At 36.0% G+C, this 13,824-nt stretch overlaps 1 protein-coding gene across 6 annotated transcripts in view; it reads right to left on the bottom strand.

Moving 5' to 3' along the window:
• The window catches only part of LOC145672463 (fatty acid synthase-like), a 342,995-nt gene that overhangs the window by 81,255 nt on the left and 247,916 nt on the right, over window positions 1-13,824 (bottom strand). For all 6 annotated transcript variants that reach the window (XM_081741622.1, XM_081741632.1, XM_081741635.1 and 3 more), the window contains 3 exons: window positions 10,193-10,509; window positions 6,142-6,435; window positions 2,969-3,165 (listed from right to left, as the gene is read on the bottom strand). In XM_081741622.1, the coding sequence (XP_081597748.1) occupies window positions 2,969-3,165; window positions 6,142-6,435; window positions 10,193-10,509 (808 nt within the window). The remainder of the gene's footprint in view (window positions 1-2,968; window positions 3,166-6,141; window positions 6,436-10,192; window positions 10,510-13,824) is intronic.

Raw genomic sequence — 13,824 nt, 5'->3', positions numbered from 1 at the left:
TATTTGGAGGTACCTCGGCAACTTTTTTGTCGCCGTCGCCTCAGTGAGCGGACTCCCATAAGACTCAATGCATTTTTAGATGTTGCGCAACTGTTCCGTCGCCGAGCTGTTGCCCTGCTGTCGCCCTGCTTGGCGACACCTCGGCAACTTTTCTGTTGCTGTCGCCTCAGTGAGCGGACTCCCATAAGACTCAATGCATTTAGCCAGAGCAACAAGATAGTTGCCCGACAAAATGTTGCCAGTGAGCGGTAGGCCTTAGTGGCTAACACGCTTGGCATTGGTGTGGGTGGTCCCGGGTTCCATTCCCGGTAAGGTTACAGTTGAACAAAAAAAAGTGGTTCGAATTCCACTATAATCAGTAGGTCCACATCTCCTTTAGCCACCCAGGCATAATAGTGCGACGTTAAACTCAAACAAACCAAACCAACAAAAGAAAAAAAGGAAAACAAATCACATAAATAAAGGACAGGTAGGATTATCACCTATTTAATAGATATGTATCCCATAGGTCTATTAGTAAATATTCGGATTCATTGCAAGCCAAAGCAATTCTGCTTAAGTTCGAAACGTTTAAAAGTTCGATTCGTTTAAAATCAAAGGATATATAATTTATTGAAAATTTGTAAGAATTTTGTCAGGGGATAAAGAAATGGGTTTATAATTTATTTATCTATTTATAATTTTTCTTTTATATCAGATAGAACAGTTTTTTGTATAACTTATTCCAAAAAGAAGAGCGCAATCATTATGGATATTTTGAGGTAAAAATATTTTTAAGTCCAACTTCAAGTATCTTCGGAAACAATAAACCAAAGATACCAGGTTCGAGCTCCAAGTCAACCTTCGCAATCAGGAAAAATTGTGCAGATGTGTTTTTCTCCTTTTAAGTATAATAAGACATGTTGAAATTTTGTTAAAGTTAGGATATACATGTCATCACATGCTGATTTTGTCGCCTACATTTCCATACGTAAAAGAACAGTTCCAATGAAAGGAAAGAGAGTGAACATAGTTCTTACATCTACAATAGTAGCCTGAGACGAATATTCCGACCCAAGGGGAATGGGAATGGGGAATGGCGGAAACTTCATAACTAGGAACTACATAATTTATACGGTTTACTAAACATTGTTAGGGTCATCAAATGTAGGAGGCTCAGGTGGGCAAGTCGGGTAGCCAGGATGGAAGACGCTTTCAACGTCTTAACTGGAAGACCAATCGGAAAACGGCCATTAGAAAGACCTAGACGCAGAGGGGAGGACAATATTAAGATGGATTACGCAGAAATGGGAATACAAAGTAGAAACTGGATCCAGTTGGCTAAGGATAGAAGTCAGTGGAGAGCTTTTGTGAATACGACATTGAACATTTGGGTTCTATAAAGTTTTTTTTTTCTTTTTTTGGTTTTATAGTAGAACGAAAAAGACAAAGAAGAAAGAGACAATAACATTTGCAATGGTTTTCAATGTCATTGTCTTTCAAATTTAGTTATATTCTTCAAAAGGACCTCCGCAGGAGTGTTCATATTAGCTCAGTGAAACCCGGTGGCTATACCCCAGTGGTCTCGGGCCTTCGTCTTTGGATCATGAGGCACAATCCACTGGGGGTTCGAGTTCCTCTGAAGAGCATGGTCGGGATTTTTCACTGTTCTCCATATTTCTGTGTTCATGTCCCTTGTTGTGTTTGTATTTGCAGCTGATTGGAACATTCAGGTGAGTGTAAAAGCTCACCTATCACTAATAGATCGCAGCATATTATTTCTACCTTCGCAGTGTATTTTGTATGGAGTTATATCATTTAAAATCATTCAATTAAATTAAAGAGATTAATACTCAAACTTTTCCGCAGAACAAATTGAGTCGTTAATCATAAGATAATTCATGCACTTTTTTCTATTATTATTACTGTTCATTGAAGAGTACACTTGATTTTCTTTTTTCCGTCGTCCCGTTTAAAGGGTTGTGCCCTTTCTTCGGGTAAGTGCTGTTATTTTGATTTATTGAGTTGACAAAAATGTAGGTGTTCTAAGAGCTTTCCATATTTATTATTTATTTATTCACTATATTAATATTGAATATAGATTAATTGAAATGATTCCAGGAAAATAAAATCATAATCAGTAATATTTTAATTGCTGTAAGTGAACACAAACACTATTACAAACAATATTGCCAGGTGTTACATGAACACAAACACTAGAAAGGAAGGTAAACCTGTATAAAATAAAGGATCAAATGTAGTTAAAGTACTGAATAAATGAAATGCAGTTTTCTGGACTTCACATCACAAGGTTATGTTAGTTCAGACGAATGAAGTTATCTTCTGTTCCTTGGGAGATTCAGGAACTGATGAAGACAGAGAAGATCCTTGTTAATATGTATTTACGGTGCATATGGTGGATAGATATGAGATGAAAAGTCATACGGTCGATGATTGTAAAGATTTCAGGGTCCAATATATCGTTAGTTAACTGTAAATGATATGTCGTGAAATACTGAAGGGGAGTATCAATGTAATTTGGCGGTGCGTCGTTATCACGGTCATAGCGGAGGATTTTAAGCATCAGCGGTTTTAGGATGGTGCTCAGTGAATCGTTTGCAAATTTGATTTTAATCATAAGAAACATACTCCCAATAATGATGCATTCTCAACAAGGAAAATAAACAAAATATTAGAAAAGTGCATAGGTTATTCTCTGATTAATGATTCAATTTGTTTTTGGCCAAATGATTCAGTTTTGCTGTTGGACAAAGATTGAACATGTATCTCTTGTATTGATTAAATTATTTTTTAATATTGTAACTTCATACAAAATACATTTGGAAAATAGGAAACAGTGCTGCCATCTATTGTTATTAGTCCTCATTTAAACTCTCCTTCAAGAAAGGTTTTCAATAAGGAAGTTTGAATGGATGAGAGAGTTTATAACTTTTGAGCATGAATTTACATTTATTTTTGAAGCACTTGCCTTATATTTTTCCCATTAGGCTCTTTTCTGATGCAGTTAACCAAGCCCAATATTCCATTCAGGGATTCTTGTTCTGCTACAACAAGAATTTTCTTATTATTCTCCTCACTTTCCTTCATTGCACGTTTTAGGCCATCCAACCAATCAAATGTCTTCTCTGTGATTTTTACTATCATTGGCTCTGGCGATGGAGTTACCTAAAAGAAATCATACTGATGGTTCAGAGATTTTATTTCAAGTTTTATCGCTTCTTCATCTAAGTTTTAGTCTATATGCTAAACAACGGACATAATATACTTGAAACTTATATTCCCAAAATATCTGAAACGATTATTAACTCTGATTACTTTCACATGTAAGCTCTAACTGTACAGGATAACATTAATATAATACGATGAGTAGTTCACTTTTTCTTTGAACGAACAAGTATCTTCATACTTCTATAACAATTTCTATTTTATAAATCCCTTTTCTTCTTTTACGTTTTACGATAAATAAGTTTAAATGCTAGTTCTTTGCAGGGAGAGATTTGGTTTATCGAAAATATTACAATCCCATTTCCCTTTAGCTTACGCTATTTCAGTAAAAGTGTAATAATAAAATGATTCATAAAAGTCCTTTCACATACGTTTTGAAACACCTTAGAATAAGCTCTTTAATCAAAGTAGCATGATAAAAGCGCAACTTGATGTGAGCACTTTATTCCAAAAGTCATTAGAAACTGGTCAACCGTTTTCCCATGACTCGGCAGTAGCCTCAATATTTTTTCTCCACGTCTCTTCCAATCCCGATATGGGCTAAACTTGGACTTAAACGATATCGAGAAAAGCATCATTGTTCATATCTGTGATCCCGAAAACTGTGGTTTCGACACTAATATCGATCATTTTAGATTATTTTTACATGTCACTTCCTTTCCACCTCCAGCCTTAGGGATGCTAGAGGTGTCTTACCACTCATTGTGAGCTTATCTTGAAATCGGGATTGAAACGGTATCTGAATTGTCACTATTCACCTAGCGAACCCGAAAACTATTAATTCGACTCTATTATTTGTCGTTTTCAATTATTTTTACACGTCAACCCTTCCCGGGCCCCTACGGGGGTTAGAGATGTCTTACCCTTTAGGTAGTTTCCAGCTTGTTGGTCATACACAGAAAATGCTCCTTTCTTAAAACGGATATTTTAAAAAATGCTGGAACACATGTTCCCTTATTTTTAATGAGTTCATACACCAAATTTCGTATTTATATAACTTGACGAACTCGTTTGATACTCAATTATACTATGACCCCCCTTCGTCTAATAAGATAATCAAAATTGGTGCAGTGATCTAGGAAAAGTTCAAGGACAAATTCGTTACATTTATATAGATAGATAGATAGATAGATAATTTCCACCCTCAACATTCATAATTGGAAATATTTTTGAAATGATAATATATTTAAATCACCTGTATGTGCTCAGTGTAAAGTCATGAAGCACAACGACTACAGCATGAAAAGAACTAAGCAGAAAATTGAAATATATTTAACAATCAGTGTACATTTGAGCTATGATAACGAGGATGACACCAGTTTTCAAGCATAAGAGACTGGCTCTGACACATGACCGGACCTTTCTTTCTATCTGTAGTGTTCTTTTCTTTCCCCTTAATTGATTCTGTCAACGAGCGAATTGAGTATCGAAAGCTAGATACCCATATTTAGTGAGTGCAATGTATTTGATTTCCTATGACGTACCAGTAGTTTATGCGTGCTTTGACTATTTTTATATCAAATTAAGCAAGAGAAAATCTTATTTATGGAGCCACTAAAGCTTATGAAGAAAAATTTTCAAATTAGAAATTTTATTAAGTAAAAACTTTTAAAGAAACAATATCAGAAAATATAATATTCCTGTTCATATCAATCTCAAACTGAAAGATGTATTTATGTGTGTAAGTGTGTGTATGGGTAAGTAAGACCTCATATTAAGAGATACATATAAGTGACATAAGCCTGTATTAACGAAAATAATATCAGCAACAAGTTCTTTAACAATTATCAGCATAGCTTCTATGTACTTACTTTATTTTATTTTGTTTATTGAAAAAATTCCCAGATACAGCACAACTTGCCATTTTACACAGAGAAATGTTAAGAAACAGGAGAAAAACAGTGTCAACAAAGAGTGCTAAAATAATATTATTTGGCCAAAACACGTTTAATTGCTCTGTCAAACACCAGGTAATATTCAAAGTGCGGTAATACGAAAGTGTACTATAGCAGTAAAAATAATTGAGAATAGAATCGAGTCTAGAAAGATATGTGGGTATTGCCATGGCCAATATGGGAGAGTAGTATTCGATCTTGGGCGCTATTAGAGTTTTATAGGATGTTGCTAACTATGCCACAGTGCGTAGTTCAGTAAATCGATAAAGAAGCCAGAGCATACGCATTGAATTCTTAAATATTAAGAAGATGTGATCAGATAATGTGAGTTTCGAATCAAAGATGACACCAAGATCATTATGACTAGCAAAATGTGTAATATGAGAATTGGTGGTATAGTATGTGGAGAGAACAGAAGACTTTTTCAGAGTAATGCTAATACTGTCACATTCCTTGCTGTTAAATTTCAAATGCCACATTTCACACCAACCTATAAGGTAATTTATGTCTTTCTGTATTGCAATCGTGTCATAGAGACCCGACGTGGTGGATGTATGGATAATTTTTGAATTATGTATTGAGATTTTTACTCTATCATACACAGAAAAAAATAAATAACTCCTCATCTTCTTATAGCAGTCGATTTGTTTAATTTCAATGATCTTCATTCCTTCACGTTTTAAATTAGTAACACAGAACTTTTCCAAAACGTTAAAATCTTGCTTCAACATTTGATGGGTATGCAATAAATAATATATTGCTCTCTAAATTTCAGATCAAGAATTTATAGTCGACTGACCATACTTTTGTCTTATTCTTATTCGTAATATTATGGTTAAAGTATAGGCGGCTACGTGAATCGTGTCAAAACTATATCAAAAAGATGAAATTTTTCAAAAACTTACTTTACTTATACGTTCCAGAAAGAAAATACCTTGTTGATAAAAGATCAAGTACATTTATAAATTGTACTCTATAAATTCGTATTAAATTTAAATGACTTACAATATATGATACTTACTTTTCGAAGAAGATACACTGTTCTATTTTGCATTTTTTGCTGAACAATAATCTCTAATCTAAATCCATTTACTTTTCTACTAATGACATGACCTTGATTATCTGGGATGAGAAGAAAGCTTCCTTCTTTCATGATTTTCAAAGAAGTTTCAAATGTATTTGAATATTCTGTAATAATAGTAAGATCAGCATCCAGTGTTGTTTCAGGCAGTTTCTTGGTAATTCTGACGTTCTCTCTTGGCAAATTTGTCTTCAAATCATTTTCTGATGAAGCTGTGAAGATGCTTATGTCAGTCTGGAAAATTAATAATAACTTTTCGCTTTTGATAATAATCTGATGCTAAGTTAAACAGAATTTAAAGCATTTAATGAAATTTAGAAATAACAAACAATATATCAATTCAGTAAATTTTAATTTTCACTTTATGTATTATCTTTTCTTCAAATAATATTAGGATTTGACAAAAGACTATATTGAATTAATTCTAATTTTATATAAAATAACTAGGCTTTGTCTAGCTGGGGCCTCTGCCGCCCGACCCCCAATTTTGTTCAGCCTACGGTCGCACATCTTTTACGTATTAGCGTTTGAATCAAGAGTAAATTTCGTGCATTTGCTCTTAATATTTCCTAAATTTGGCTAGCTGGAGGCTATGCTCTCAGACCTCTGCTTTTGCTCGGCCTTCGGCCTTGCACCTCTTAAACCCAAGATTCTACCAAATTTCAAGTTTCTTTTCGTATTTCAACCATCTAAAAGATAAGATTTTGTATCCCTAGAAAACACCCATTTAAATAATATGGGATTTTCTATCTCTCCTTTAGACCCCTTAGAAACTAAAATATTCACTTTTGGCAATTTTCCTGTGGGTCAGTCCCGGAAGACTACATACAATCATGTCAAGTTTCCTGTTCTAATCCTGCCCGAAATGCCTAAACATTTTGGGGTGTAAAAGATGTCCCACATAAATAAAATGGGAAAGATTTTTCAGTTCTCCATAAAACCATTCTACAGTTGGAAAGTTTTATTTTTGGAGGTTCACTGAGGTAATGCTAACGAAAACGTACAAGTATGTCGAATTTCAAGTTTTTACTCCAATTCCAAGTATCTAAAATATGAGATTATAAGTCAAACAAAAAAATCCATTTAAATAACATGGAACATTTCTTCATCCCCTTATTATACCCCCTAAAAATTGAAAAACATTCACTTTGGCAATTTTCCTGTAGGTTAGTCCCGGAAGGCTACAATCATGTCAAGTTTCATGTTCTAATCCTGCCCGAAGTGCCTAAACATTTTGTAGTGTAAAAGATGTTCCACATAAATAAAATGGGAAAAATTTTTCAGTTCTCCATAAAACCACTCTACAGTTGGAAAGTTTCATTTTTGGCAATTCATTTAGGTAACACTAATGAAAACATACAAGGATGTCGAATCTCAAGTTTTTATTCCCATTCCAAGTTCCTACAATATGAGATTATAAGTCCCCCCCAAAAAAGAGGCCCATTTAAATAACGTGGAAAATTTCTCCATCTCCTCATTAAACCCCCTAAAAGTTTAAAAATATTCATTTTTGGCAATTTTCATGTCGGTTAGTCCCGGAAAGCTACAATCATACCAAATTTTGGCTTTCCACGTCAATCGGAAGTACCCCTTTACTTTATGTTAGTTCATGTAGTTCTATATACCCTGTATGTATAATTAGGTTTAGGATTAGGATGATGATATATTGTATAAACTAATCTAAGAACACTAGTATACCAAGAAAATAAAGTACATTAAGTTAATGAAACAATCATAAAATAATATTTTGCTTTAACTCGTTCGCTGCCACTTGACGCTATATGGCGTCATTCATACCTATTGCTGTGTGGTATTTGACGCCATTTGACTTCAAGAGGTAGTTCTCATTGTAGACATTCTCTGTAGAGTAGCACGCAGGTATAGAGCTTTTATACTCTGGTGGCACACAGTCTTGACCTGGTCACTTTCCGTAGTGCGCATTTTTGAACAAGTACTGTGAAATTCAGTTGAACTATAGAAACAACAATTAAGATACTGGTGTTGCATATGCTCACTTTCTGATGTTAGTTTTCCAGCGTAGCATATACGTAGGCGAGTCAAAAATTATCTACACTTTTGTCATAACTTTTCTTACATTGCGCACTTTGTCTTCTGTTCTCGCATATTTTATTGTTACACAGTTGTGGTAATGCTGTGAAAGTGTGATCTTAATTCCTCCATTTTTCTTCCTTCTGTTGCAGATATATCATGGCTGCTCCATTAGAAGTTTGCACCAAAGAGGAACAACGAGCAGGGGTCCGATTCCTCTGGTCGCAGGGTGTCAAAGGGTCAGAAATTCATCGCAGATTATCATCGCAATATGGTAGAAGTGTACTATCACGTAAAACTGTGTTTTTGTGGCTCGAGAAATTTAAAAGTGGTCAAACAAGTGTAACGCATGAAGAGGGAGCAGGACGACCATCAACCTCCACTACAGATAACAACATTCAGTAAGCTCGAGAGATGGTTCTGGCGAATAGGCGAATCACTATCGATTATGTAGCAGCTGCTTTAAACATCAGTCATGGCTCTATCATTCACGATGAGCTCGGTTTTCATAAAGTCTGTGCACGGTGGGTACCAAGAAAGCTTACTGCAGAACACAAACTCACTCGTGTTAGGGTCTGTCAACGCTTACTCACTCGCTTCAACAACGAAGGTGATGCATTTTTAAGCAGAATAGTCACCGTCGATAAAATATGGGTTCATCACTATCAGCCAGAATCAAAGCGCCAGAGTATGCAATGGAAACAGCCTGTATCTCCGACGAAGAAAAAATTCAAGACTGAGCCAACCACAGGAGAGGTTATGTTAACTGTGTTTTGGGAGTCACAGGGACTCATAATTGCAAAGTTCATGGAAAAGTGAAAGACGATCAACAGTGCGAGTTATAGTGAAATGTTGGAAAAGAACCTGAAGCCGGTAATTCGCAACAAACGCCGAGGTTTGTTGTCGAAGAAATTTTTGTTGTTGCATGACAATGCACGACCACACACAGCTCATCACACTATCTGAAATTTGAGTTATTAGAACACCCTCCCTACAGCCCAGACCTAGCTCCATCTGACTTTCACTTGTTTGGACCACTCAAGGATGCTTTGTGTGGTCGCCGATTTGTCTCAGATTTAGACGTGTAAAATGCGGTTCAAAAGTGGCTTCACAACAAACCGAAAACCTTTTATTTGGAAGGAATAAAAGGTTTGACCGTTGGGCTAAGTGCACTAATAAGAAGGGAGATTACGTAGAAAAAATTATGTGCATAGTATAATCCTAGCTTCATAAACTGTAGAATGAGAAGTGTAGATAATTTTTGACTTGCCCTCGTAGTATACTAGTAGGTTAGCGCATTATCAGATTAAATTTGCACAGCCAGATTAGGTTAGTTTACTATATTCTAAATAAAGGAAGTTAACAATTGCTTCTCAACATGAAGAGAAAAGGGAACATGGGCACGAGGTGGACACATGCTACTTCGACATCCGCAAAGGTAAAATAGAGCGCTGACTCTCCTCTATTAGGTTAGGTTGGGTTAGGTTAGGAGCAGAGTGAAAGCACAGTGATTAGAAAGTCACAACCTATCACGTCGCGATATCAGTGTTAAATAAATAAATAAATAAATAAATAAATGAAATACATAAAATATATAAGAAATAAATATAAAAGTACTAGTAAACAATACGTGCTCATGTCACAATTTGGCGTCAAGTAGCATATCATACTCCAAAGACTGTGTCGTGTGCAACTGGCGCCAAATGGCGTCATTTCCCGCCATTTTTTCATTTGGCAAAGCAGCCTTTAAAATGCACATCATATTATTAGGGGTAATAAAAAAAAAGGATGAATGCTTCAAAAGTGTAGGTGGCACATTGGGTTGGGTACTGAAATCAAGATGGCAGCGAACGAGTTAATATTACTATAATAATATATTATTATTTTTATAAATCTTAAATAGACCTCGTATTTACATTTCAAGCAAGAAAAAGTTTACTACCTGTACCAATGGTAATTCTTTTACAATATCTAAAACGATAGTGGACAATATTTCTGTTTCTCCATCATAAACTTCGGCTATTTTTAGATTGTTTGATGTTATATTTTCCAAGACAATATGTGTGCAAACTTGGACGATATCCACGAGGTTCATGTGGTTTTCTGTAAAAGGAGCCACGTATGGAAGGAACTGAAACTTTTCCAGTACAGGATTGATTTGTTCAGTTTTTCTTGTTATAAAGTTTAACTTCAATCCTCGCATTTCAACGCCTCCACATTTGATGAGATTCAGTCCTTTATTCATGTGTATTCGAATGCCTGAAAAAAAATTTAGTAAATTAAATTTGAAGTGCAAATACATTTGACTAAAGACTAAATATATTAAAAACACTTGTGTGACGAATTTAGTAGTGTTTACTGCCCTCATCAGACACAAGAGATAAGACGTCTGTTGAAGGCGATGATGCACTTCCAAAAGTGTTACAGAAATATTTAGTGCTTTGATCAGGGTCTGTTTTGTTAACACAAGCAAAATATATCCTGAACTATAATGAACAATGTACAAATTGTGATTGCTTTTTTCCATTTAAAATTTGCCCAAGTTCTGAGTCATACATTAAACGAGGTGTGTTTAAAAAGTATTGAATCTTTTTTTTTTTTCTGTGTAAACCAAAGAAGCGCGGGAGATTTTCTTCAGTGTAGATGTAGAGGGGACACTCATGCGCAGTCGTGAATTTTTTCCCATCAGCAGAAAGTATCAGTCGCTGGCAGTCGGCCAACGAGTGAACACGGGTAGTGAGAGGTTGTCAGATTACAGTTGTTAATAAAATGACAGAAAAACTTGAGCAGCAATATTGATCAAATTTTGCCAAAAGGTTGGCGATACCCAATCGGATAGGTTCATTTAACTTTGAACGAGAATTTGGGTATGAGGACAGAGTCCGCGAAATTTGATCCAAGATTTCATCGCCTAACACAACATTCCTGTATGTCGTCAGGCTCCTAACTCATCCGACATGGCTCCGTGTCATTTTTGGTTATTGCCCGAGCTGAAAATGTCACTAAAAGAGATCCGATTTCAGTCAAGAGAAGATATCATGCGGAACGCGATGGCACGCTTGCTCATCAGACTGCGTTTCAGAAGAGTTTCCAACAATGGCGGGAGCGCTGGGAGAAGTGTGTGCATCACCAAGAAGATTACTTTGAAGGAGATTAGTATTTCGGATTTTCAAATCAATAAATGTATTTTTGCCAACCAAAGGTTCGATACTTTTTGAACACACCTCGTATATGTTGAAATATAAGCTTCAAGCATTTTAAAAGCATTGAAACTTCAAATTCAAAGTACTTGATGCTTATATTTTGACGAATATAATGTATGACTCACAACTTGCGCAAGTTTTAATTGAAAGAAAGCAATAACAATTTGTACATTGTTGATTATAGTTTAAGATTTATATATTTTGCATGTACCGGTGTTAATAAAACAGGCATTGATTAAACCAGTAAACATTTAAAATACTTGTGTAGCAGCTTTGGTAGTGTATCATTGCTTTCAACAGACACGTTATCTCTTGTTTCTTATGAGGGCAGTAAACACTGTCAAAACCGTTACACAAGTATTTTTAACATATTTAGTATTTTGGTCAGTGATATTTTATTAATACATGCAATAACAATCATAGGAAATTCTTATTTTCATACAACAAATATACAAAATTAAAGACGAGATATTAGGAGACGCTGCAAGTAATTAAGATATTTCTTGCAACAAAAATATTTTAACGAGAAAAACATTAATGTTATCCTTCTTGATTTCTTCTATAAAGGTAACCAAGAAATTTCTGTTGCTTTTTGTAGAGGTCTGTGTTCAACTTCCTCACACCATGAGCTCAATGCGAATGGAAATAAGGCGAAGGTCAGTTGTTGGTGTGGATATATCCAACATACTACTAGTTCTGGAAGTTCAGTTACACCGTACACTTACGTAAGGACAGAGTGAACATGGAACCTCCACAGAGCGTTATAAGGGCATGTATGCTGTACGAGTTCAACTGAGGTCAAACACCACTGAAGCGGGGCGGAAGATATGCTAGGCCTTTGGTGAGGGTGTCGTGACTACGCGGACAGTGCAGCGGTGGTTTAACAAGTTTAAGGACGATGATGAAACACTCGAAGATGCACCACGTGCCGGAAAACAAACACATGTACAAAATGAAGATCTTCAGGCAGAAATTCAGGCGAACAGTGGCTAGGCATGTGAGGAACTGGACCACAATTCAGTATGAGTGGAGAAACCATGAGATGGCAGCACTCCATCAACTTGGGAAGGTACTACAAGGTGGGTCGATGGTCTCACATGATTTGGCTCCGGGCCAGAGGGCGAACAGACCCTGCATTTCTTTGCTGTTTTGTCTGAGGAAAAAGCCATTTCTCAACAGAGTGTTGACATGTGATGAGAAGTGGGTCCTGTACGAAACTCCACGTCGTCGTCATTGGTTAACATCCCACGAACCTGTTCCAAAACAGCCGAAACCGGCACTGCACCAGAAGAAGGTCCTCCTGTGTGTTTGGTGGACTGCTCGAGGCATCGTGCATCGGGAACTACCATCAGCTGATCAGAGCATCAATGGATCTGTGTACTGTCAGAAGTTGAGTCATGTTCAAGAAAAACTCAAAACTCTGGAGACAGCACCTTGAATCTCAAAGGGGTGCTTCTGTTATAGGACAACACTAAGCCCCATGTGGTTAGGATGACCCAGGACACTATTGGGATGGAAAACACTATTGCATCCGCCATACTAATCGGACATTGCACCGTCCGATTATCACCTGTTCTATTAACACTGGTCAACAAATTTTCACTTTTTATTTTTTACAGAAACGAAAGTAGCCAATCTTTATAGATTCCGAGACGTTGAACACGAATATCACACTTAAAATTAGCTGGTAGCTCAGGGTCAAGGGCGTTATTTAGGAAGGAGCAGGGAGGGGCATTTGCCCTCTCCTGAGTTTGACATTTATATAGATTTTATCAATAGAATAGTAGTAAGTCAGTGAAAAACGCGAAATTTTACTTATATCAAGGGGTCTTGCCCCCCCCAAGTCAAATCTGAAATGACGCTACTGCTCAGGGTTGCCAGTAAATGTGGAATTTACCTTAAAAATTCATGTTTTTCACATTTATTTTGTTAGGTTTTACTCAGGAACGTATAATTACGTCCTTATTTATCGTTGCGGAATGTGTTATACTTCTTTCTATTCGTCGATGACCGTACTTTCTGAAAATTTAACAATCGTTCCGGTAACCGGTACCGTTGTGAAATTATATACCCATATATTTGAAAATATCCTCTTTTTTATAGGAAAATCCGATTTTTTATTTTCTTACTGGCAATCATGCAATAGTAAAATTATAATTTATATTTGAAAAGTAACATGTCAATATTGGGAATGTTTTCTGCAAATGTCGTCATGATCGAAGCGAGCCGAACTGTGAAAAAAATATTATCCCTTCTACCGAAATGCCGAAATTTTACATACCTTTACAACATGTACATTAAAAATGTAATATTGACTTCTGTATGCCGAACAGAACTATAGGACAATACATTCAGACAATGTAACTATCAT

The sequence above is a fragment of the Thermobia domestica genome, chromosome 2, assembly GCF_964235325.1.
Source record: "Thermobia domestica chromosome 2, izTheDome1.hap1.1, whole genome shotgun sequence".
In the NCBI taxonomy this organism is placed as follows: domain Eukaryota; kingdom Metazoa; phylum Arthropoda; class Insecta; order Zygentoma; family Lepismatidae; genus Thermobia; species Thermobia domestica.
The sequence above is the reverse complement of the archived record's forward strand: the minus strand, read 5'-3'. Positions and strand labels throughout refer to the sequence as shown.